At 37.4% G+C, this 26,916-nt stretch overlaps 1 protein-coding gene across 1 annotated transcript in view; it reads left to right on the top strand.

Annotated features, from left to right (window-relative positions):
- LOC127972505 (sorting nexin-19) overlaps positions 1-26,295 on the top strand; it is a 33,151-nt gene extending 6,856 nt beyond the window's left edge. The window contains exons 10-12 of the mRNA XM_052576041.1: positions 18,700-18,884; positions 20,849-20,936; positions 23,032-26,295. Coding sequence (XP_052432001.1) covers positions 18,700-18,884; positions 20,849-20,936; positions 23,032-23,155 — 397 coding nt within the window. The 3' untranslated portion in view covers positions 23,156-26,295. The remainder of the gene's footprint in view (positions 1-18,699; positions 18,885-20,848; positions 20,937-23,031) is intronic.
- Positions 26,296-26,916: the final 621 nt, after the last annotated feature.

Raw genomic sequence — 26,916 nt, 5'->3', positions numbered from 1 at the left:
ATTATAGTGTCTTTATAATTTCACAAAATATTTCTATTTTAAATAAATGCAGTTTAAATAAATGTTTATGTCAGCTTTGCAAATTTACAGGAAGGAAATGCATTTCACATAGTTAAATAATTTCACAATATTACATTTTTGCAAGATTTTTGATTAAATAAATGCAGCTTTGTTAAGACTTTGAGAAAAACAGAGAAATCCTAACAAACCTCAAAGTCTTGAATAGAAGTGTATAAATAATACACAGAGGCTCAAAAGGGCCTAAAGAGAGACACGGCCGACAGATGGATCGCCTCAATGAGGTGTCACTGATGGCATCACTCATTTCCCTTCCCAAACTGCTGGACAATTGCGTGATCATTCTTATTTTTAACCATGAATTAAAATACTTTATTAAACAAGTTCTGCCGAGGGGGTCGATGACAACTTGATGTAGGAAGTGAGAACTGTGTGTTTTAAAGCTGTCAACAGGCGGCTTTCCCCCATCCTTTGTGAGTTAATAACAGTCATGGGACGTCCCACTGAGGCACCTTCAGTTTCAGCATGTTGTTGAAGCGTTCTTCTCTGCTTTAATTAAAGTGCTTGTTGTTTTTCTACCATGTTTAGGGATGACCGCACGTCTGTGGAGTGCATATTTATCCTGTGGCACAGTAATGCCTTTCTAAGGCAGAGAGTTACCGAAACATCGTGCTATAAAGGAGAGTTTTTTTTTCTTAGTTTCTTTGAAACCATCCCATCTGTCCTTGAGGATTCGAGCTGAAAGGTCAGGCCTCACATTAAATAGCACACGCGAGCCCTCAGCTCCATACGCATCTGTTTTACAGATCCTCGTGTTGTGATGTCTAGCCATTTCAAATGACTCGTTTGTGAGGCGGTGTATTAAACACCTGCTAGCTGAGCGGCTTCCTGCCATGGACGGGAAAGCTGGAGTGAGGCCTAGGCTTTTCTTAAACAGTTTTGAGAGAGCCAGTGTCTCAAAAGTGTGTCTTTTGTGGGTTCAAGCAGATCAGTACAATAGTTGTTTGTTCTCTGTATGAAATAAATGTTTGCAATGGCACTTTTTCCACGATATTCTGAAGCATGCACAGTATTATAAAACCCATTAGTAGAAGTATTGTTGGTCTTGCACATTTAGTCACTCAGGTTACTGTAGATTGTAAATAATGTAAATTGTATACACTGTGGTCTAAAAAATAAATGATGTCTTAGTTTTATCATTATAATCAGTCAGGATTAATTATAATATGCTTGAATGTGGGATATAGTGTTGAGAAATTAATACATGCTATAGGCTAATTATTTCAAAACTCAAAAGAATATTATGTGATCCGACAGGAACAAGGAAACCAATACATTATGTAAATTACAGCTTCACACAAAGACTAGAATAAAACTAAAATTAAAACAGGCCACCAAAAACAACATGCAGCTGCTCGGCCATTGAAACCCATTCTATGATGCTCATGCTGCACAGTTTTTGTACTGATATTATTATTAATGCCTGTGGAAGTTTGACTATCTTCAGTTATGGAATCAGCAGAGCTTTGGCGACTTTTTGGGCGACTCTGTGACTTCATGTGGTCTTCTCCTTTTGGCTGAGTGATTGCTATTTCTAAATGATTCCACTTTCCCATAATCCGTGTAGCAAAATCAGGTGGAAAGCATTGGTATCACAATCGGACCAAACTGTAATGTTTATTGAACTCTGAAGTCAATCCATGAAGTCTGAACTTTTCTTGATACACTAGATGACTGCCTGTTTAGTTTTACCAATGACATTTGTTATGGGGTGGGATTTGCGCTTCAAATATTTCGGGGAAAACATCACGCAGACGTTCTGGATTGACTAACTTTGTCTTATGTTGTGTTTTTGACAAAATATAAAACAAATTACTTTGAGAACAATGTTACTTTGAGATCATGCAGTACCAGCACAGAAACCCCTTCGAGTCACCACATCGCATTGGCATCATTGCCTCACATTTGTTTCTGTTTAGTCGCTACGGCTTAAGAACGATATTGAGCTCAAAATAGACATTTAAACATTTAGACTGAGTGGGGCATTTTGATTGAGAAAACGTTTTGTTTTGCATTGCATTGTTGGGTTATCTCAGGAGAGCATTAAAAGGAGAGCGTTTGAGAATGTCTACACAATGTTTCAAGCCACCAAGCTGTTGCCATCTTCAGTTTTGTGGAGAGGTTCTTTGGATAAAACAAAGCTCCCTTTTGTTACGATCAATAAAGTTCAGTGGAGGTTTAGTCAATGTCAGTTCATAAGCCAAGGACAAACTTTTCTAGTGGGACATTTCTCTTTGTAGAGCTTGTTTTCTATAACTGATATTTGAACAAAGTAATTATCCTTTTAAAGTTGGATTGATCAGGCGAGAGTAGATTTGGACTGAGTGCAATATTTAAGAAATGTTAGAATATGTTAAGTTAAATTTCATTACAATAACTCTGTGAGAAACAACATCTCTGTCAAAAAATCTGCGGTTTACATCTACAGTTGCTTAGAAAATCACTACTAATTCATTTGAACACTATCACCGTTTGGCATGTGAAAAGGTTTGGTTCTTCAAGAATGTGTAGTTACTAACAAACTGGAGACATAAGTGTGTTGACCTTCAGTATGTAATCACAGTCACTTTGTAGAGCTTATGAAAGCTTATTTAAGTAAGGATTTAGTTTGGTTTTTGGTAAGATTAACGCTGCTGCCAATTTGTGTGGTAAAAATTGCACACATCTGCGTTGTGTTTACAGGCTTTACTCGTTACACACATTATTTTCAAAAACTGGAATATTATTGGGCTATTCCCTGTTATTGTTTACTGGAAGAATGTACATGAAAACATGTTTTTATTCTGTTCATTTAAATACAAATTATTGGCACATGTTGGTATAGCCTTTACAGAGAAGCAATTAGAATTTTAGTAAATACTGAATTATGGCACAATTAAATAGAATTAAACATTAAACATTTTCTTATAATCTGTCAAAATCACCAAGACTCAGGGTAAAAAAAAGTAATGCTTGTTTTTACCAGCATTTGATACATATCTTAACCCTGTTGTTATTGTAAGAAAGTATTAGCAATTATTAATTAACAACTTATAAGCTTCTCTGTGTTTTTTGTGACTTTTTGTATACACAGTGGTGCTAGAAAATTTGTGAACCCTTGAAAATGTTCTGTATTTTTCTAAATGTCCCAAAAGATCATCAGATTTTCACAAAAGTCCTGAAAGCTGACAGAGAAATACATTTAAACCAATTAGACAAAAATATGTACTTTGTCATTTATTAATTTGGGAAAATGATCCAATATTATATATGTGAGTGGCAAAAGTATATGAATCTCTAGGATTTGCAGTTATTTTGAAGGAAAAATCTATCAGAGTCTATCTGTTCAGAGAGGCTTCAATCAATGGGATGACTATCAGGTGTCAGTGTATGTGTGCCCTGTTTTATTTAAAGAACATTCACTCAATCATGTTTGTGGAAGTGTATCATGGCACAAACAGAGGATCTCTGAAGGACCTCAGAAAAAGAGTTGTTGTTGCTCATCAGGCTGGAAAAGTTTACAAAACCATTTCTACGCTGCAGAAAATGCTTATCTTTCTTGTTAATGAGTCCACCATCAGGAGAGCACCGATCAACCATGGTGTGCGTGACAGAGTTGCAAGAAGCAGGGGCGTAGCCATCTTTTCAGAAGTGAGGGGGACAGAAATTTTATATATATATATATATATATAGATAGATAGATAGATATGTAGATATATATAGATCATGTGGACAAGCAAGAGGGCTATTGGAGAAATATTTTTTGGTAATGGATGAGACCAAAATAAAACTTTTTGGTTTAAATGAGAAACACTGTGTTTGGAGTAAAGAACAATGCTCAGCAGTTCGGACTGATCAGCAGTTACAAGAAGCGTTTAGCTGCAGTTATTGCTGCTCATTTTTCTCAATAAATAAATGACAAAGTATATATTTTTTTGCTCACTTGTTTGATTGGATTCTCTTTAGTCCCTTTCACACTGAGATTCTGGATAATACATGGGTAATGTGTGCTGGCAATTGTTCCCAGATTGTTTGATTTTGGTTCTGGGGTGGCAGTGGCTCAGTGGTTCATGTAGCTTGTCTACAAACCGGAAGGTTGGTGGTTCAATCCCCGGCTCCACCTGACCAAGTGTCGAGGTGTCCTTGAGGAAGACACCAAACCCCAGCTGCTCCCGACGAGCTGGATGGCGACTAGAATGGCTGACACCGCAGTCGGTGTATGACTGAGTGTGTGAATGGGTGAATGTGAGGCAAATTGTAAAGCGCTTTGGATGGCCATGTGGTCTGTTGAAAGAGCTATATAAATGCAGTCCATTTACCATTTCTTTCACACTGCTAGTAATTTCCCGGAATCTATGCGTGCGTTCACACACAATCCGTAAAGGTGCCATAATGACACATGACATCAGGATGTTACGTGTAATGTACGAGTAGAAAATGCTAGGCATGTTAACCTTCACTTAAACTGGCACTTAAACTTTGATCTGCCTTCAAAACACCTGGTAAAAGAGTCGCACGATAACGTGGGTCATCACTACAACACATCCTTTACAGCATTGGTTCTGGCTTTTGTTCAAACATCTCGACTGATATATATATATTAGGGCTGTCAAAAATAGCGCGTTAACGGCGTTAATTAGTTGTTTGTCGTTAATTACGTCAATTTTTTTAACGCATTTCACGCATGCGCAGTGTGACATTATTTAGGTCAGGAAAGTCTTGTCGATCTCTGAATTCTCAAGATAGTAACAAACAGCGGCGAGCGCCGCGACGAAAACACCGAAGAAGCTTAAGGTTTTACCCCAGTTACTCTCAAATACATTCATGCCAAGCTCGATAAACAGAGACGACTTTGGTAGTTGATACGCTGGAGCTTCTTCCTGTTATAGCGTCCTGTGTTTCACACTGTGCATGCGCAGAACGCATACATGCAATGCAGCGAAAATTACAGCTGTTTGAAAAAGCATTTGCATTTTTACTTGGTTTTACTGGCACTTGAAGCCTTCAGAGCGTGAAAATATCGATCCTAAAGAATTGTGGCAGAGCAAATGAACACCTCCTAAAAACAAGAGTGCCCAGAGTGCAGAGGGCGCATGTTTGTGTTTCTGAGTTCATTCTTTCGAGTTTCTCTATGCATAATTTCATAGATATGTGGCTATATTTAACCACTGGTTCACCTAAAACTCTTACACTATCTGTAGTTAAATGGCATGGTTTGATATAGTGGTCAGGTAAATTTGATTAAGTAAATGTTAAACTTTTGAAATTCAGAAAAAAAAGAACCACATATTGATGAATCAATACATGAAAATTATGTATCTGTGTCCTGTTATTTATCCTTTGGTACGCATTTCAGAAAAAAAAAAAAATGGTTAGGATTCAGGTGTATTTGCAAATAGTGATTAATCATGATTAATCCACTGAAAATTCTGATTAATTTGCATTATGTACCGAACGGTTCGTTTAACTAATTAATTATATATAATAAAAAAAAAAAAGTGAAATATAATGATATGCGTTCAACAAGGTAGCCCAATAACCCAAACGACGTAAAGGCAACGCCCTTGACACCCCCAAAGAAGAAAAAAACACCAACTTACATGTTTATGTTAGGCTACTCAGTCAGGCGCTCGCTCACTCAGTACGCGCTGAAGGCTCGTTGCAAAATAGCCAATGCGTTTAACAGACTAGAAATGAGAAGATCCTCCAATAACCAACAGGTCTGGTGTTTGGGTGCACTTTGGTTTCCCTGTAAGCTATAACGGTGATGTCAAGAGAGTGGTGGATAAAAAAACAACAACGGTATGTCGCATCTGCTACATGACAATAGGGTACCCCAGCGAAAAAAAAAAAAAAACACCAGCGGGTGAAACATGTCAACTCATTTACGCCAACATCACCTTAGTGTGTCAGTATCTGGGAAAAGACCAAAAAAAGGAGAAACATACACTTAACAAACTATCCCCGCAGCATTTAGACAGACATTTCCAACTGACTCACACAGGGCAAAAGACATCACCGCGGCGATTGGTAGGCTACATTTACGTTACATTTACATTATAGCGGATATGAGACCTTACTATTTACCATTCATTCTATCATCACCATTATAGCTTACAGGGAATCCAAAGTGCACCCAAACACCAGACCTGTTGGTTATTGGAGGATCTTCTATTTCTAGTCTGTTAAATGCATTAGACATTTTGCAACAAGCCTTCAGCGCTTGCTGAGTGAGCGAGCGCCTTAGGGGCCGTTCACATATCTCCCCTAAAATGCGTGGAAAACGCTAGGCGCGTCTTTCTCCTCCTTTCCAAAGCACTCGGGCAGAAGCGCCCCTGAGGCGTCTGCCTTTGCTAAGCAACAATGACGTGCTCTCTCCATGAAGACGCGGAAATTTCAGCAAAGGATAAATGGATTTGCAGCTCTAAAAATCGCTTGCAGTAGGCTAGCTCTGCTACTAAATTTATTTCAAAATTGCAATCCATATACAACTATGATCAGCTGTTCCTTCATCTTGGCAGAGCTTTCAACATTGTTACGGGAAAGGATGAAGCTGATTGGTTAGTTCTTGTCACATGACCCGCGGTGCACTTGCGGCATTCTGAAAAGTTGAGATGTTTTTACATTTTGCTGTATCTAAAACGTACCGAACCGATCCGTTACATCAGTGTATCGTATCGAACCGAACCGTGAATTTTGTGAACCGTTACACCCCTAATATATATATATATCTATAACTTCAAATTCGGTCTATTAAGACAGTACACCTGCCACATGTGAATGTTCTCACACACTGGATGACAGAATGAGTGTAATGGCACTCCAAATAGAAACATGCCGGACAGGTCCTGTTGAAATGTCAGTGTGTGATTGTGTGGAAGCAAGCGAGACAGAAACATGAGCCAGCTGCTGCTCATGCCTCGCTGCAAACAGACACATCAGACATCATCTGAGGTAAAGAATTAGTTTACTTAACCGATGTCTGCGGTTCTTCTAGCACCGGACCGGATGTCTATGTTTGCCTAATTATTCAGAGGGAAAAGCCATTTCCAAATGGAAATTTGCACATTCTTCTGCACAATCCTCAGGCATGCCTTTCTACAAAGTGGCTCAGAGGGAAAACCAAAGGGTCTAGATTAAATATTGTTGCTTTTTAAGCAATAAATCAATCATCACTTCAGGGCATTCAGACTTATTCTTATACAGCCACGAGACATAAAGATGGTTACGGTTAAATCACATGAGAATTATTTTTAAACCTAAGTGCCCTTGTGCCTTGTGCCTGTGCCCTTGATAACAGCAGTGGAATGGTAGCTATGATTGGATTTTAACTACTATATTGATCCCTAACTTTAGCCCACTGCTGGGAAATGACTGCAGTACCTGGGCCGGCTTTGACTCAAAGTAACTCCTGAGACAAACATGCAAACCTTCTGTTCTTCTATAACTTGTGGGATTGATTCTTGCTCCAGCACTAACACACCTGCCTGTGATTTTCGAGGGGATTTAAAGACCTTGATTAACCGGCTCAGATGTGATTGATTAGAGTTGGATCTGAACCTTGAAGGTAGATCTCCACAAACAGAATCAAGCAACGCTTGCTCTACATTAGTGATTGCGTGGAAAACCACTTGATGGCGGTGTCTTCTGTCAAATGCTATGTGAAGATGTCAAGAAGTGGAAATATGTTTCATGTTTTGATTGGCTGTTCTCAAATGTTCTTTTCTAAATTAGATTAATGCCTTCTTATGGAGTCTTGATTTATGGCATGTTGTGATGGACATGTTTACAATACATGTTCATGATGTTCCATTGTTAAAAGAAAGGGTTCACTTCACACAAAAATGCAAATACTATGATCATTTACACTACTCTCCAAAGGTACTTTTGCACTGCCTTGTCAAAGAATTGTTGTATATCAAATTGTGAATTAAAAACATAGTTAGTGCGCCGCAATACAGTGCTACTACGCTCGCGGCGACCCGAGTTCGAATCCCGTCTCGTGGTCCTTTGCCAGTCCCAACCCTCTCTCTCCACCCAATTCTTACCTGTCAACTCTATACTGTCCTGTCCAAACAGTGGCATAAAAAGCCCTAAAAATATTGTCATTCTGCAGAAGAAAGTAAATAATTCAATTTTAGAAAAACACATACCATTTAATTTAAGTGAACTGTCATTTATATGTGCCCTCAGAAATTAAAATTCTTTTACTCACCCTTGTCATTTTAAACTGATTTTAGACCATTTTTATGGGAGCTCTTAGTGTTCGTTTTTATCCTTAAAGGGGGGGTGAAATGTTATTTCATGCATACTGAGTTTTTTTACACTGTTAAAGAGTTGGATTCCCATGCTTAACATGGACAAAGTTTCAAAAATTAAGTTGTACGTTTGAAGGAGTATTTCTGTTCCAAAAATACTCCTTCCGGTTTGTCGAGTATGGCTCTGTGTGACGTTAGATGGAGCGGAATTTCCTTATATGGGTCCTAAGGGCACGTCTGCCGGAAGAGCGCGCGCTCCCGTATAGCAGAGCACTGAGAGCACAACAGACGTTCAATGATCAGAGCGAGAGCGTCGCGAAATGTCACAAAAGAAGTGTGTTTTTGGTTGCCAGGGCAAGACAACCCTGCACAGATTACTAAAAGAGAAACAGCATTAAGGGACCAGTGGATGGAGTTTATTTTTACAGAGCATCAACAGAGTTGTGCAAGTGTTTGTTCCCCTGCATTTCGAAAATGCTTGTTTTACAAACAAGGCCCAGTTTGACGCCGGATTTGCACATCGTTTATTTCCTAAGGATAATGCAGTCCCAACGAAAAAGGGTCACAATCGTGTGTTGTAACCTCATGCGGTGAGTAAAACTGCTTCAAATATCTCTGTGTTGTTAACTTAGCTATCAGCGCGTAAGCACATCAAGTAAACAACATGCGATGTTGTCATCAAACTGCACTTTCCACATGTACAGCTTAAAAAAAAAAAAAAAAGACGACAAAGTGGAACTTAGTCATTTTCCAAAACCGCTAGGCAAATATATACAGTTTCAGTACATACCACATAGAGACATCGTTGCTGATGCTGCTCTTGTTAAATTTCAGCCTCTGGATCTGATTCTGGATCATAAATATACGCTGAATCTGACTGTTAGCCATGGTTTGTTTTGGATGATGTATTTTTCCTCACGATAATGTCACAGCTTCCAAACGCTCTCAAAGCAAAAGCCTACTGGCGCTCGTGATTCTTTAGCTCCGCCCACACGCCACACCTCCAGCCGGTCGTGTTTTTCCGGGAAAAATCGGTACAAACTATCTTTCTCTTATGAATATAATAAAACTAAAGACTTTTTTGAGTTATGAAGGATGCAGTACTACTCTATAGGTACTCAAGATTAACAGGATATTGAGTGAAAACGAGCATTTCACCCCCCCTTTAACAGATGTGGTAACTTTAAACTGTATGAACTACAAACATAATACAGATAAAAAGACAGACACATAGACAGAGAGACAGATAGATGAAGCGTGTGAAGATTCTCCATTTGTTTTCCAAGGAAAAATCTGCTTAATTTTCTTGTCTTGCGTATGTGTTAAAATGCTATGCTGCTATGATAGATTGTTCTGCTGTGCCTGCCAATATTTCCTTCATAAACAGGAAGTTTGGGAAGGTTTGAGGTAAGGAAAGCCTGCCAACCCTGGTTTATTGCACCGCAAAACATTTGTCTTCCTATCTTCCATCATTCTGGAGCACTGTACCAGACTGTAGACTACCCACATTGCTGCAGCGGATCCATCCACGGGTTATATTTGATATAAAACAGCCAAGACTGTACGCAGAAAAACACAGTCTGCAAATCCATCTTGTTTTTTTGACCGCAGCCACTCAAAGTTCCAAAAAAAATCCCTTGATGTGATTTATTTCCAACAACACTATGAACTTTGCACAAATTCAATATAGGCCATTGTTACAAATACAAATCAGTTTTAGTTATTTATCAAAAACGTGGTGACTTATTCATAACGTTGTGTGACATTATTTCCTCTTGAATATGATAAAATGATCTATATATTATCTATAAGCAGAGGTGGGTAGAGTACCCAAAAACTTTACTCAAGTAAAAGTAAAAGTAATTCTAGAAATATTTACTCAAGTAAAAGTAAAAGTGCTAGTCTTGAATAGTTACTTGAGTAAGAGTAAAAGAGTATCTGATAAAAAATCTACTCAAGTAGTTAGTTACTAGTTACTTTGGGTCATATATACGGAGCCTATTTTTATTTAGATAAATAGATAAAATGTATGTAATGTATGTGTGTGTGTATAAATGTATATATTTCATCAGCCTTTACTCCAATTTATGTAATTTATTATAAAACCCTGTCTGTTTACTTAAGTAACAAATATAGGTGTCATGCCATAATATATTTTTAATATGACTGACTTTATATTAAATGTGAATTTAACATTGAAAGTTAATGTGATATAAATATTGCTACTAATCTTTCATTGTTCAGAAAGAGAGCAAATAACATTTACATTATCAAAGATCATTTTCACTGAATGTCTAGATTTCAATCACTCTCAGAAACTCCCATTAAAATCACTGAAACTGCTGTTAACACTGAAATCAATATCTTAATTATAGATTCGTACACACATCTGCACTTTGTTGTTTCTGACGAGAGAATTCGCCAGAAAGAGGTCTCCATTCAGTGAGCGAGTGAAGGAAGCGCCGGCATTTCAGCGATGACTCATCGGAACACCTCTGATTGGCCATTGCATTCAAAAGCTCAACAGAATCGTGTGTGATTGGTTATAATGCGCAGCGCTGTAAAAACGCGTCTGTCTCTGGCTCAGCGCCAGCAAGCGATCACAGATCTGAATTTAGCAGCTGATATGACTTGTTGAACGTACTCGCACCGGTGTGATTGTATTAAAATTAATAAAATCTTAATCGGCTATTTTTTTGTCTTTTGGAAGCTGCATTCAACTTGACTCCTCTCTGTTATAAGCCACACACGTACAACAAACTAATGTCACAGTGGTGTCGTGTACTGTAATCGATTGTAGCCCAAGTTATTACCTGTTAAACAGTAGACAGCACACGCGGTGTTCATCTAATAAGGATCTCCATCGCAAGCAAATAATAGCCTTTGTAGATTTGCTTTCAATTCAGTGCAGTTCCATAGCCCCGTTTTCAGCGCTGCTGATGTTATTAAACGTTACAACTCTCTGAGTGAACCGCTTCAGACGCTCAGCGCGTGCGGAGGGAGCTGAACGACTCATTCAAACTGATTCATGAACCAATTCACTCGTTTGCCAATTGGTTTGATCAAGCCTTTGAACAGAATTGACTCAAAAGAATGAATCATTCGCGAATGGGCATCGCTCATTGCCCAGAGAAAAGTAGACGGCGTGTTTGGAATAAACTGAAGCATTTATAACATTTATTGCTTTAAGATAAAGTAACGAGAGGGGCGTCGGCCACAGTAACGAAGTAAAAGTACAGATTTTTCCCAAAAAATTTACTCAAGTAAGAGTATAAAGTACCCATCTTTAAATATACTCCGAAAAGTATTAGTTACCCCGAAAAATTACTCAAGTAAATGTAACGAAGTAAATGTAACTCGTTACTACCCACCTCTGTCTATAAGCAAAGTTAGACTGTGTTTAAAAAGAAGGACTTTTTTCCATCTTGGTCTTCCGTAACAACACTGTTATGACGAAAACAGTGATAGTATTGTACTCTTTGTGTACATGCAACCATAAAACCAGACATTCAAAAACATCTGATTGGAGATAAGCAAGTTTAGTCAGTGTCGAAAGAAACTGAACATCTTCCCTGCATTCTTACAGGATTAGGTGTATTGATTTTAAAGCCAGCATACATCATGCTCCATCATTACTAGACGCACACAGCACGGTATAGAAGGATCTGGATCCAGAGAATGAAAGATTATAAATACTGTTATGACAGAAGTTAAAGATTCAGCTGAAAATTCTCGATGAACCTATCAGCTGCCCTATGTGGAAAAAAGACCACACAGCCTATGGAAAATCTCTGTAATGATGCTTTAATCTCATATCGCAGTCACAGTTTGTGTAAATTGAACAAAGAGATGATTCCTTACAAACAAAGGTACCCGTACAAGATTCTATCAGTGCCAAGAAACTATTTCTATCTTAGGATGTGGCCTCTGAGGTGAAAGTATGTGCTTGTTGTAGTCGTACATGGAGACGGATTAATCTGAGATAAACCAGTTAATTTGGATTTGGGAAAGACAATTTGTTTTGGTCCAACATTCCTCTGGGTTTTGAAACAGACTGCTAACTCGCAATGGCTTGTTTAAAAAAAGCTGGCACACAACCCAGAGCGTTTGATTATTTCACAGCACAAATTGATGCAATTCAGCTCTTGGCTGCCCATAAAGGTCATTATGTTCCATTTGGTAAGAAAGCAGGAGCAGAATCGCTTTATGTCTCTGTGGGCCATTTCATGCTCCTAGACTTTTATATTTTATTGCAATTAGTCCATGTTTTTATATTAAGTGAGACCAATTTTCATCTATCTGTCTGTCTGTCTGCCTTATATTATTGGATTTATATATTATAGTTAGTTAGTTAATTGATAGTTAGTTTGTTATAAGTAAAATAATTTAAAATAACGCACTCGAGAGAACGAGTCAGTCTTTTGTTCATTATGGCTCAGCTCGGTGTTCATCTTCAGCTCTCTCTTCACAACAGTTCAGTCAGTGTACTGTTTGAGTAAATAAATTACTCTGGGATATTGATTTGTTTTAACTCCGAGGGAGTGTCAGCCACATTAAAAAAAGTTAACAGCTTAAGTCATTTGTGGATTAATGCGTAATGGAGACGCGAACCATTTAAAAGGATTCAGTTTGATTTGTTGAACTGGTTCAAAAAGATCCACTTACATCGAGTGATTCATTCCTGAACTGGATATAACTAAACTGCTTTGATTTGAACTCTCTCACAACAGACACAGAAGAGAAGACAATGTTGAATAAAGTCGTAGTTTTTGCTATTTTTGGACAAAATGTATTTGCGATGCTTCAAAAAATTCTAGCTGACCCTCTGATGTCACATGGATTACTTTGATGATGTTTTTATTACCTTTCTGGACATGGACAGTAGACCATGCATACATTTTCAATGGAGGGACAGAAAGCTCTCGGACTTAATCAAAAATATCTTAAACTGTGTTCCAAAGATGAACAGAGGTCTTATGGATTTGGAACAACATGAGGGTGAATTTTTAATAACATAATTATTTGGGTGAACTATCCCTTTAACTATTTTTATTTACTGCAGCATTTTTACAGGCTTTTACTCTTAAAATCACAATCATTTAAAAAATTGTTTATTATTATTATAATGTGCAGGGTTTTCTGTTCATTGTAGTATAAATACACCTCTATCTGGAAGCTCCCAAACCCGGGTGACTCAGAATTATGGCAGAAATTGAACCATGAAAAAAATAAATCCAACAAGTCGATGGAAAAATGGAAAAGCACAGGGCATGGATACAAGATAATTTCGAAGTCATTGATTGACTATTCCTTGGAGTACAGTTAAATCAGTGATTTAGAAATGGAAAGTGACTGTGTAAGAAGACTGCTGAGGGAGGCCATCAAGAGGCCCAAGACATCTCTGAAGAGTTACTGGCTTCAGTGGCTGAAATTTAAGAACCTCGTACAACTGCTCCTTCGCCAGTCACAGCTTAATGAGTGAGTGACAGAGTGGCAAAGAGAAAGCCACTGATAAAAATATTATATGACATGTTGGCTGCATTTGCAAGAATACATGTTGGAGACTCTGAAGCCAGCTGGATGAAGAATCAGATGAGACCAAAATTTAGTTTTTTGGCCATCAGACTAAATGGCATGCCTGGTGTAAGCCGAACATCATCAGAAAAACAGCTCCAGCTGTGAAGGGTGGTGAAGGCAGAGGCATCATGATGTGAGGATGCTTCCTTTTAGCAGACCCTAGGCCGATTGAGAGAGGAAAATAAACAGGGAAATCATGGAGGAAAACGTGATGGAGTCTGCTGGACACCTGTGATTTGGGAGATCCATCATTATAGTGCCTGCAAACATGAAGCCAAACCTAGAGGAATGCCTTCAAAACAGTGTTGATGTTTGGAGTGGCCAAGTCCATATCCAGATCTCAGTCCAGTTGAAAATTTATGGCGGTCCACTCATGATCTCCATGCAACCCGACTGAGCCAGCTGCCACATGTACAAATCTGATAGAGACACATCTATACAGATCTATCTATCTATCTGTCTGTCTGTCTGTCTCTCTATTGTTCTGTCTCTTGTTTTGTCTATCCGTCCGTCTGTCTGTCATTCTATCTATTGTTCTGTTCGTCCATCTGTCTGTTTGTTGTTCGATCTATTGTTCTGTCTATCTATCTATTGGCACTTTTCCACTGCATGGTACGGCACGGCTCGACTCGGTTCGTCTTGGTTTGCGTTTCCACTGCAGTTTAGTAATGCTTTAGAGTGGGCGGGATTATTCACATGTCGTTATTGTTCCGCCGCCTCTACTGCCGCGACTTGTGAAAAAGTTTTTCATTCTGCGTCGCCCCATCAAGCTCTTGCTGGATCCACATCTCTGCTATCAATGAGAGGAACGTCTGTACTTTCCCAACAGACAACGAAAGCCATTTTTGGGATGTTAAAAAAGGTGCACTCATTCAAAACAGTTGTGTTCGATGCTTCTCTGGTTCTGTTGTGTTTGAGTCGCAAGTGCAGTGATGCAGGTATTGGCGTCTCTCTCCTGCCAATCCATGATCAGCAGAGTTTGCACGTCACGTTTTGATAACAGTATGGTTCACTTGGATCCTCAACTGAAGTGGTACTAAAAAAGTACCAGGTATCAGGTACTGTACCCAGAGGAAAACCCCCCAAAAGTGTGCTGTACCATGCGTTGGAAAAGCACCATATCTGTCTGTCTATCGTTCTGTCCATCTGTCCGTCCGTCTGTCTGTTCTATCTATTGGTCTGCCCATCCGTCTGTCCACATATATATTGTTTTATCTGTCATTCTGTCAGTTCTTTCTATATATTGTTCTCTCGATCTGTCAGTATTTTTGTTCAGTCTTTCTATTGTTCTGTCATTCTGTCTGTCTTTGAACAGTCTTTGCCAAGCCAGTGTTATCATTTCTAATTACAATTTTTTGGGGGTGACCTCAAGGTTATAATATGGTCTATCTTGATCTGCTGTAGCATGAAAGGGCTGTAGGGTGGCCATATGCAACGTTCATATGGGACACGTCCTGGCCAGCATTTTAATATTGCCTAAAACATCCAAAGCAGTTTGACCAATAACATGCAGGTATTGTACATAATCGACCAATCGTGGGGCTGCGTGTGAGAAGATGAGACCTACAGGGAACGATCAAAGCGATACAAATGTGTACATGTGTTTGTTTGTTCTTTTGACTTGAAGCGTCGCTGTGCACCGATCAAAAAAGACACCAAAGTAGGTGTGAGAGCGATTCAAAAGCATAAGGAGCCGTCTGCTCTGCTCTCTATAGCTTTCATGAATGTCACACAACGATCGACCTGCACATTGCAAACAGCCTTAACCTGGATATTTTAGGGAATAATAAAATCCAACAGGGACGTGTCCCGTATGAACGGCGCATATGGCCACCCTAAGGTGCTGTCTAACTTCAATTAAACCTTTCATTTATTGTCTCTGTATGACTGCAGATAGTTTTTACAACCTGAGGTCACTGTACTTTTATGCATCGTTCTCTGATAACAGACAGTCAGTTAATTGGATCATAATTAAAGCTCATGTAATTCAGTTCCTACTGAGATAAGTCTTCCAGCACATCAGTTTTTCCAAGTTTATATGAGATCCTGATCAGACGAGGCTCTAAATGGAATATACTTATCATGTTTATATTTTTTGGAGTGTCAGAAGAAATGAAGACTCGCATTAAAATCTGAAAAGGGTAGTTTAAACTTAATTGGCTCCAGTGAGCTCCAGGCCCCCTTGTTTTCCACTCATGTTGGCTTGAGAAACGTCTTCCCTCTCTAGTGCTGCACGTCTCTGTCAAAGGCTGTGCCAGTCCACATGAACTGCCCTTTATAATGGCAGAAATGCCATTAATGGAATAAAATGCTCCACTTGTTGTTTTGGAACAGCTAGTTTTTGTTCCATCACCTTACATCAGAGAATTACGTAGGCCCTCAGTCAGACCGGTGCAAGTCTTTTCAGAAGCTCCATTAGAACGGCAGGCTGACTTTAGTACTCTTGTTTGGGCAGCAAGCTAGAGTTTTGAATGACACATTTATAGAAATGCACTTTTACTGTCATCTACTATTAAAAAATACTGCAGGCTCTAAAAATAAAATTTTGTCATGGAACAGAAGAGCAATCCTGCGTGCAAACATTGCGTATTGATGTTTTTCTTCTATTGTAGACCTGTGTCGTCCACATAATCAGTAGAAAATCAGCCGTAGTAGACAGGCAATGCAAACGAGACTCTGTCATGTTACTGGATCATTGAAATTCAACCATGATTGTATAATGGCTACAAGGAAACCACATTCTATTTGAGAGTCTGGACTTTGGCTTCTATATGCTTTCACACACACACACACACACACACACACACACACACACACACACACACACACACACACACACACACACACTGTTCCCAATGACAAACACAAAAGACATATGCATTTTGGACTGAAACCCCTACTAGGCACAGCTGTATGTCCAGATTCTCAGTATTTAAAATGAATTATTGTTAAACTGGTTTTATTGGAACTTAGAAATCATGACCATAAGAGGTTCTCTCTTGTCGTCATGGAGCATCTGTGGCATTTCAAAGGGTCGGGACCAAAATAAACCTGCTATGCAATCAAAGAACAGGACAGATTTAAATCAGTGATGCATGAAATTCCACATCACACAGTATTCCTGATACTAGTATTCAAAATCCTCAGGTGAAAACATTGTTTTCCCAGTTGATTATTAGAACCCTGATATCCCTGATTGGGTTATGTATTATACCATTATGGATTTCCTGACTTTTCTTCACTTGTTTCAACCATAACTTTTCTTGATTACAGTTGCTCACAATTGCTTTTTAAATTATTATTAGAATAATAGCATTTCTGCTGCATTAAATCACCTGCTTAAAAGACTCTCCATTTATTAATTGGGAATAGTTACAAACAACAAATAAGGAAGATTTATGCTGTTTACTAAGGAGCCATTCACTCAGAATTCATTTTTACATTCCACTGCACTGCTTTTCCATAGTTTTTCCATGTAAACATGGACTAGATGAGTGTGACTGACCATTGTGTTTGTATCTTTTGCAGCATGTTGTGCATGACACAGTGTTTCAAAAATGGCTTAAGTTAAAGGGGTCATTTGATGTTGCTAAAAAGAACATTATTTTGTGTATTTGGTGTAATGCAATATGTTTATGCAGTTTAAGGTTAAAAAAAACACATTATTTTCCCACGTAATGTACATTATTGTTGCTCCTCTATGCCCCTTCTTTCTGAAACGCGTAGATTTTTGCAAAGCTCATCGTTCTGAAAAGCGAGGTGTGCTCTGATTGGTCAGCTATCCAATGAGTATCCAATGTGTCTTTGCATGAACATTTGGGTGGCGTTATTCTTCCCACATACTCATGTAGACATGTTGGGTGTGTTAGAATGAGCCGTTTTAGGGAAGCATGGTTGACTCTTAACCTTTTATAAAGAATATGTCTTTTTATTTGAGACTTTAGTCTTTGCAACTTTACAGATGTTCTTTATGCACCAAGAGCTTGTAACACCCCAAAGAGCAAGGAAAACTAAAACATAATAAAAAACAGACATATTACAAATAAAAAAAGCAACAACAGAATGATTAAACTCAAAATGTATTAACTAATACTATAATATAACCAATGATACTAAAATAACAGTGGATTGATCATGTAATATTTTTATTAAAATGAATCAAATGGCAATCCTAGTTAAATATACCTGATCCTTTTCCATCTTACTGGTTTTCTTTTTTTTCTATCCTAATAATAGCCTCTCTCATAAAAATGGTAATGTTTTATAATACTTTTTCCACATCTTTTGTTCAGTTCCATTTGTTAAGATGACTGTCTGTCAAAATGGAAGTGATTATTATTAAGATTAAACGGTCTCATCCACAGTAATATTATGCAATCACTCAGTTATCCATCGTTTCTTCAGGGTAAGGTGGCCAAAAGTAATTTTGCAGAGTTGATTCTGTGAAATGAGATGCTGTTTTTTTTGGGATAAACTATATCCATATGTGGCCCATCACAGATTTTAAATGGAATAGACAAAGTACATTACAGTGGGACATGTGAACTGCAACTTGCTGAAGGACATCCGTGAAATTCGAAGTCCAAACACATGAGGTTCTCTTAGACTTTTTTTCTTTCCATTTGGTAGACTTTCTTGAATATATTTGAATCCCACATGGTTTGTAGCGTGTTTTGCATGCAGCACATTATCACAGTCCAATTCACCAGCAATCCTGAATTGTATCCTGTCAAGTTTCTGTCAAAAACAGATGTTCAGAATGCTTCTGATAGCATCATATTAAACAGTTGTTGTGATTGGCCTGCAGGTGGCTGGAGGTGGGTGTTGTTAACCTGACCTGTACGCAGTATTGGGTGATTTATCTGCGGGTGCTGCAGGAGGCCATCTGGCCTGGAGGAAGTCTACCGGCTCAACCCAGACCCCAACGCAGCCAGCAGCAGAAAGACGAGAGCAGAGCACAGGCTCTGCAGTGCCTTATGAATCTACTACCAGGTGAGACGCCACATAATATGTACATATACCAGTTAAAAATTGGAATTTTATTTTGATGCTCATTAAATTGATACAAAAGTTGCAGCAATCAAAGAATCCTGAAAAAAAAAAACTAAAAAAGATTAAGAATCACAACTGTTTTTAATATTGATTTATAATAATGCATGTTTCTTGAGTGCCAAATCAGCATATTAGAATGATTTCTGAAGGATCACGTGACACTGAAGTCTGGAGTAATGATGCTGAAAATTCAGCTTGAAAATACAATTGCATTTGAAAATTTTATAAAATAGAGAACACTTTTTGTAAATTGTAATAATATTTTACAACATTACTATATTTATTGTATTTTAAAATGTATCCTTTATGAGCATAAGAGACTTCAAAAACAGAACAAAATCTGTACCGAGGTTATTTACAGTTAACTAAAACTGAGCTAAAACTAAAACCATAAAAATTTTTCTTAAAATAAAATAGAAAAACTTTTATTTCAGCTAATTGCCGAGGCAATATGATAGTTTAACTTGATGTACTAAAATAACCAAAATTAAATAAACAAAAAATGAATAAAAAATATAGACATTTAAAACTACTAAACATGTACTACTATTACTACTATTAGAAATAAAAAGATTTCCACTGACACACAATTAAAGGCGTCATGTGTTGTTGCTAAAAAGAACACTATTTTGTGTATTTGGTGTAATGCAATGTGTTTATGTGGTTTAAGGTTCAAAAAGCACATTATTTTTCACATACTGTTGCTCCTCTATGCCCCCCTTTCTGAAACATGTTGATTTTTACAAAGCTCATCGTTCTGAAAAGCAAGGTGTGCTCTGATTGGCCAGCTATCCAGTGCATTGTGATTGACCGAATACCTCGAATACCGCTTTAACATACTGTGATGCCGTGTCCAAGCATGACAAGACAAAACCAATAAAACCCATTACAAACGAGGCATTGGTTGCATCCAGTGGTGACATAATTACTGATTATAATGACTTGTACTGTGACTTGTACTATGCTAAACAAAACCGTCTTCATTTTTGATTTGAGAAATGACAAACAACAACTGGTCAAAGCTCGCCGTTTGAATCATCAGTGGCAAATTCTTTAAATATAAAAAATGTACTTACAGGCTGTGAGTCAGAAGCGACAGACTTTCCGTTCAAAGTTGGAACTGCCCCACTTTATAGAACAGCCTTTGAGCACAGACCCATTTTAAGCTACTCTGGCGGCGGCAACAACAATACTACAACGAGAATAAAAGTTACACCACCTTTCTTTGCATGAACATTTGGGTGGTGTTATGCAAATCTTCCCATAAAGTGATGTAGACGTAATGTTTTAGGAGGGCGTGGACAAGTTGTAACTTTTATAGAGAATATCTCTTTGGATTTGAGAATTTAGTTTTTGCAACTTTATAGATCTGTTTTATGCACCAAGAGCTTGTTGCACTCAAAAGAGAAAGGGAAAACTGAAATTGCATCACAAGACCCCTTTAAAGGGTCATATGTAAATGGAATAATCTGACAATTTGTTCGCCTCTTTAAGTGACTGATAGATCACTGGTTGATTCAGAATAAAAATAAAAAAACAACTGAATGCATTGTTAACTATGAAGAAAATTAAGAGATCAATCATGCATAAATACTATAATCAATTGAATTTTAACTTCTCTTTAGCATTTGGTTTTGGATGGAATGAATAAAATTAGAGCTTGGAAAATCAAGCTTGCAAATTTTACAATCAGGCTTACCCTGGAAAATAGGACTTGCAAATAACTGTGTGATTCAGACAAACAGCTGTTCAGTAACACAACACCATTGCTCAGGAGATAAATCAATGAATCCGAAAAAACAAAAACAACAGAATTTAAAGGGAAGGACTGTTCTTCATCAGTAGTTCGGTGCAGATTTTGACCGGTTTTGCAGAGTTTATTGTGTGATTTTGTCTTTTTACAGATCTGATCTCTGATATGCTGGGCTCTGAGAAGTACAAGACATCTTGGCTGACGGTTGTGGATTCTTTTCAGCACCCCACCATAAACAGGTGTGTTTGAGTACTAAATAGACGGAGATAAAATCAGCATCGCTGTCACTTATGGAAACTCCAACATTCCTGTTTACATATTTCTGGGGTTAATAATGTTGATTATAAGTTCCATACAGTTTGAAATATACAGCAAAAAAAGTAGCATTTTGACTGTTTTTAACTGTAAGTGGCAGTAAAAGCACATACATATTTCATGAGGGAAGCAGACAAGGCCTAGTGAACATGTGGCTTTAATGGTTAACGTGGTCAGGTTGTAATTTACTTGCATCATCTTGTTATGACACAGTAAGTAAGCGATGCAGATAAAAGAATGCAGAAATGTGGTTTCAATAGATGCATCGCTGTGCTCTGTTATCAGGCTGCCTCGTGACATCTTTGTAGACTGTTATCACAGTGGGATGCATGATTTATTCTCGTCAGCTTGGATTGCAAGAAAGCTGCTCTGTGATTTACTAGAACATGTTGTAGTCTGCTGTAAATGTCCAGATGAAGCAGATGCTGTTACAATCAGTTATACTTTGACTCAATATCTTTCGCTTTATGAGCTGTGTCCTTATACAGAGGGGGGAAGGCAACAAGACATGTCTAAATCCAGTGTCTGCGTAACATCCTGTCTGCTAAGAAACCTTAATCTGGTTGATTTCAAAGTTAGCCTAGATACACCATCCACTGCTTTTGACAAAGCAAAACGCTGTGGGATTTTTGTTGGAAAGAATGAGGATGGCATCTAAATGAGAGCTTTAAAGAAGTTCATTTATTCGTAAATGTCAGTTTCTCCCTTCCCATTTTTATGAACTTATGTCTCTGGATAGTGAGACAGACTTAGAGGTTATTTTGAAAGACTTTACAAATTCTAAAAAATATATATTATTAATAATAAAGAAAAAAAAATTTAATCAGTAATTTAAGTCACGCTAGTCTTACTATTACTAATATAGTAGTAATAGTAGTAGTAATAATTTAAATCATTTATAAATAATTGTCAAATATATTTATGAATAATTCATTCATTACTAATTATAGTATACTTATAATAGTATATTTTATATTTATTATAGTGTATTATAATTTAGTAGTTTATTTATTTATCATTAATTAAAATAAATGCATTAATTGAAAATGGGTTTTATTTATTCATGTATTCATTTAGGATTATACATTTATTTATTTAGTTATGAATTGATAAAATGTTATATGTAATTAATGCATTATTTAATTATTAGATCATTTAATTCTGGTCATTTATTTATTATTAATTAATTAATTTTTATTTTATTTGATATTTGTGCTTTTGTACTGTTCATTTCTTTCTACGTTTCTACGTTTTCTGGAATTTACAACAGAAGGCATAATTCCCAATATTTCTTAGAAAGTGAACTTGAATCTGAATTCACATTTAGGGACAGATTTGCAAACAGCTTTCGGCAGTGCAAACTGTCTTTTGGCATATATATAAAACTGTCAGGATTTACTAAAGAAGCACAGTGAAGAATTATCGCTGAAAATGCGTGGACAGTCATTTTTGTGCCTGACATTATTGAATATGCATTTGTAGTAGTGAGGTGCACCGTAAGGGGAGGAAGGTTAGGACGATTCTAAGGGTCTGTCGATGAAGGGGGGCCCCCCAAGGGGGAAACGCAATTTCTACGAGGGGAATACAATTGCGATTTCTACTGAGGGTGATCCCCTCGTAATGCGATTTAGCATGTGGAACACGGAACACGATCTGTACGGAGGGTGAACCCACTGTATAACCCCAGATGTCGCTTTTGTTTCTTTTATTTGTGCATTGTCAGTATATAACCTGCGCCCATCTGCGCTGTTTTGGAACTGCGCTCGCGCACTAATTTGCCCTGTTTAGTAAATCTGTCCCTAAGTGTGATGATTTGCATACATTTTTAATGAGGCAAATTAATTAGAGTTTGATATTCCACTGCAAACATTTATAAATTTGCTTCAAAACTGTGCTTTGAATTTTTGTAATTGCAAAGTAATGCTATGAAAGTAAAATTCCCATGGGTCTTGATAATAAAGTACTGTGTGCAGGATGTTACTGTGCTTGTGACCTCCTGTGACTGTTTATTTTTTGCAGGCATCTTGTGTACTGCATCTGGGATCTGCTAATTGAGTTTCTCGTCCCCGAGGCGTCTGATGGAGACTTTCAGAAAACACTTCTACACAGCCTGTCCAAAAACGCTGAGAAGCTGCCACCATAGGAGTTCTTGTGGTGGACTGGAAACACTGAACTCACTTGCATATATACATGCATATATACATATCACATACAAACCTGTGATAAGTTAAAGTGTTAGGCAGGAAAATGTAATCAAGAAAGTGTGGATTTGGATTCATGACAGCCTATGTCTGGCACTAATTTGGTCTCCCTGTTTCTGGGACACATGCGCACATCCGGGCAGACATTGATTAATGGCCACCTGTTTTGTGTTTTATCAAACCACAAGTCCAATCTCTAAAGCTCGACATACCGGATCTGAATTAGTCGCAGGTTCTCCAACTTTTATCCACCTTGTTCCTGCTTCAGCTTTGGGCAAAGCTCTTACAGATGGACTGCGCAGATCATTTCTGCACTATCCTATTATGTGTTTCCGGCCTTTCAGTCTTGATATACCTTGACTTTACACACATTCCCTTCTTTTGCACATATGCACTTGATCATTTTGCTTCTAGCCTTTTTCAGAGATGCTTTAAGAGGCTGTATCGACCTTATCTCTCGAAGTAAGAAAGCCTGTTCTTCAACAAGTTTCCTTTTTTAAGTATGCAATTCATCACATCTGTTTCTGTTGTCACAGTAATGCTGTATGTTCTTTGAGTGCTTTCAGCCAACCTGTGAAGCCTTTAAGTGTAATTTCTCTATTCACAACCTCTAATTAAGTGGTTGGATGCCTCTAAGGAAAAAGAAAAGGTCATGTTGATTCAGCAAAAATGGCCAGTTTTCAGCATTTGTCTTATTTACTCTGTTATTGAAGAATGCATGTACGTTTTCTTAAAGAGACAGTACACCCAAAAAGGACATTCCAATCCTTTATTACATATTTTATTTGTGGAATATAAAATATTTTTTTGAGATATGCATTTTTACCCTTATAATGGAAGGCAATAGTCACCAAAACTCTTTGGTTACCAACAAAAAAACAAAGGCCTGTGTTTAGCAGCAAAAAAGGTTTGGAAATCAATTTTGGGTGAACTACTCCTTTAAATATGTTTATTTCTTTACAAAGCAGCTGAGATCTAAAAAATGATAGAATATGTATTGTGGTTAATTATTTTCTTAGAATTTTAGCAGAATGAAATGTCTTAATTGCCTTAATGGGCCCTATCATACACCAAGCGCAAGGTGTGGGGCAAGTGTTTTTGGTAGTTTCATACCGACGTAGTTCAGTTCTCATTTTCCTGTCCTGTGCCGTGTTGTTTAAATAGGAAATGTATTTGTGCCCATATTGGCACATTGCTATTTTGAGGGCCTGAAAATAGCCTGCGCCATAGACCAACTCAAACCTAGTCTAAAGTCAATGGTGCAATATTGTTTTTATTTAAAGAATATGTGAGTACAAAATGCGCCTCTGGACGGGTCCACAACATGCGTTCACTTTGCTTATTACACAAAGGGATGCACAGCAGCACACAAAAAAATGTATATAGGAAAAACTAAAAGATTTAAATATAAATTAATATTATAGTGTACATAAATATAAAAATGCTTACATGTCATAATGGATAGTCATTGCATGCATTAGAATTAGGCTACCTTTTTGCTCGCGGACGAGTAGCTCCGTTTCATTTTGCCGTGTAAATAGCAAATCCACAATGACGCGAGCGCAGCTGGAATGGGAGATGACACTCTGACTGGCTTATTTGCACGTTACGTCCAAAAAACACCTTCACCATGCACATTGATCGTTAAAATGGGGTCCAATGTGCATAACAAACAAAATTATCAAATGGATGCACATTAAAAAGTCTGAAAAAGTCTCATCATTCCTTAGAGATAATTCACCCAGAAATGAAAATTCTGTCATTAACAATAATGTCGTTCCAAACCAATAAAATCTTCATTCATCTTCAGAGCACAAATGAATATATTTTTGAGGAAATCCGAGAGCAATGTAACTGAAATGTTTCCAGACCCAGAAAATTGTGTGCAAAGAAAACAAAAATAATGACTTTATTTTACAATTCTCCTCCAAAAAACATGCACCGCAATTATTGAAAGTACCTCTGCACGTAAACCGCACATGTGCGTGATGCTGCTGTAGTAGAACGCATGCTTTGCACCTTGAACACACACCAATACATCATGGTACTCTCGATAATAGCAGAATACATGATTTGGAGGAGAAGAATTGTTAAATACTGTTGTTATTTTAGTTTTCTTTGCACACAAAAAATATTCTGGTAACTTTGTAAGATTGGTTGAAACACTGATGTCACATGGACTGTTTTACTGATGTCCGTACTATGTTTTTGAGTTTGGAAACATTTCAGTTGTGTTGCTGTCTATGGAGGGTCAGAAAGCTCTTGGATTTCATCAAAAATACCTTAATTTTAGTTCTAAAGATGAACAAAGGTCTTATAGGTTCAGAACAACATTAGGGTAGTTCATTTTTGATGTGTCGTTTGTTTTTCAAATCGTACAATATTACGGTTATTTTTTTTTATTGCAATTAATATGTCATCTAGTCACCATTCTGCTTGCACAAACTACTTAGTAGTTGTATAAAATGGTTTTTTCTTTTTTTATGTGAAGGCTTGAGCTCAATGCATGCAGAATTGAGGTTCTGCACTGTAAGCCCTGTTACCCAGTTTGCATTACAGTGGCTTAATGGCTTTGTTAAACTGTACTTGTGCTTAAAGAGCTAAATGTTGCACTATTTGTAATTTTGCAAGTGATTTGGTCCTATATGTTGAAGGCCTTATGTTTTTGTGATTTATATAATTGAATTAAGAAGAAAAGCATTTTAAAATGTCACATTTTTTGAAGTGCTTTCAGTTTCAGTTAGCATGTTACACTTGTTTGTATTAACTTATTCAAACTTTAATGTGATTCGGTTAAAACAGGAAAACATACTAAGATTTATATTAAATGATGCAAAGAAATCTACCAAAATGTGAACAGAAACTGTTTCTGCTTCTTTTGGTCACATTTAGTCATGTTTAGTTCAAGTAGATTGTGTTTTGTTCAAACTTTTGCATTACATTTTTTTTTTCTGGCAATATGATTTATGGTTGTCAGTAATACAAGAGCCTCATGTTTTGTCAAATAGCTTAAGTTGAGTGAGCTGTAATTTAAAACAACACTTCTCCGTTAAAATGATGTGACTAAAATCACAGAAAATAATGTAATGCTATTGGAAGCATTTTGAATGAACATAATTGGTAGCACTTCATAAGAAAACCAGATTTGAACATTCCATTAACATGCTGTTACCTTTAAGATACCTGTCAATCTTTTACTTTATTCCATCCAGTTAATAATTTTTTTCCACTATTGAAGTGAAAACATCAGTGCGTCATCATGTTAATTCACATGGTCAGCTGGAAACATGGGAAAGTGCTTGCCGAAACGCTTTGCATGCTAAATCCTCCTCATGCTAAATAATATTGCACTGCTGTTCCATGATATGAGATTACAAGCACAGACATCTTGGAGCTAAACATCCAGATTTCCTAGAATTTAGTGGAAAGCATTTCAAAAGCTTTGTTCAAAGTTCTTGCACTTGGAAAAAAGGTCTATCTCCAAAGTCAACAGAAATAGATTGACAAAGAGATGATGGATTATTGAGATCAGATCAAGTATCTGGGACTAATTTTTGAGGTCGCCAAAATTAGTTTGGCAAATTGGCGAGTTTTAAGAGCGAGTAGTCATCATGACCCTTCACCTTAGAGATCACTGATGTCTGTCACAACAGAATACAACCCAATAAACCCACCAGTCACTGATGAACAGAGAAACTTCTCC

This window comes from Carassius gibelio, chromosome B15 (assembly GCF_023724105.1).
Source record: "Carassius gibelio isolate Cgi1373 ecotype wild population from Czech Republic chromosome B15, carGib1.2-hapl.c, whole genome shotgun sequence".
Lineage (NCBI taxonomy): Eukaryota > Metazoa > Chordata > Actinopteri > Cypriniformes > Cyprinidae > Carassius > Carassius gibelio.
Note: the sequence above shows the minus strand (reverse complement) of the source record. Positions and strands in the feature narration are given on the sequence as shown.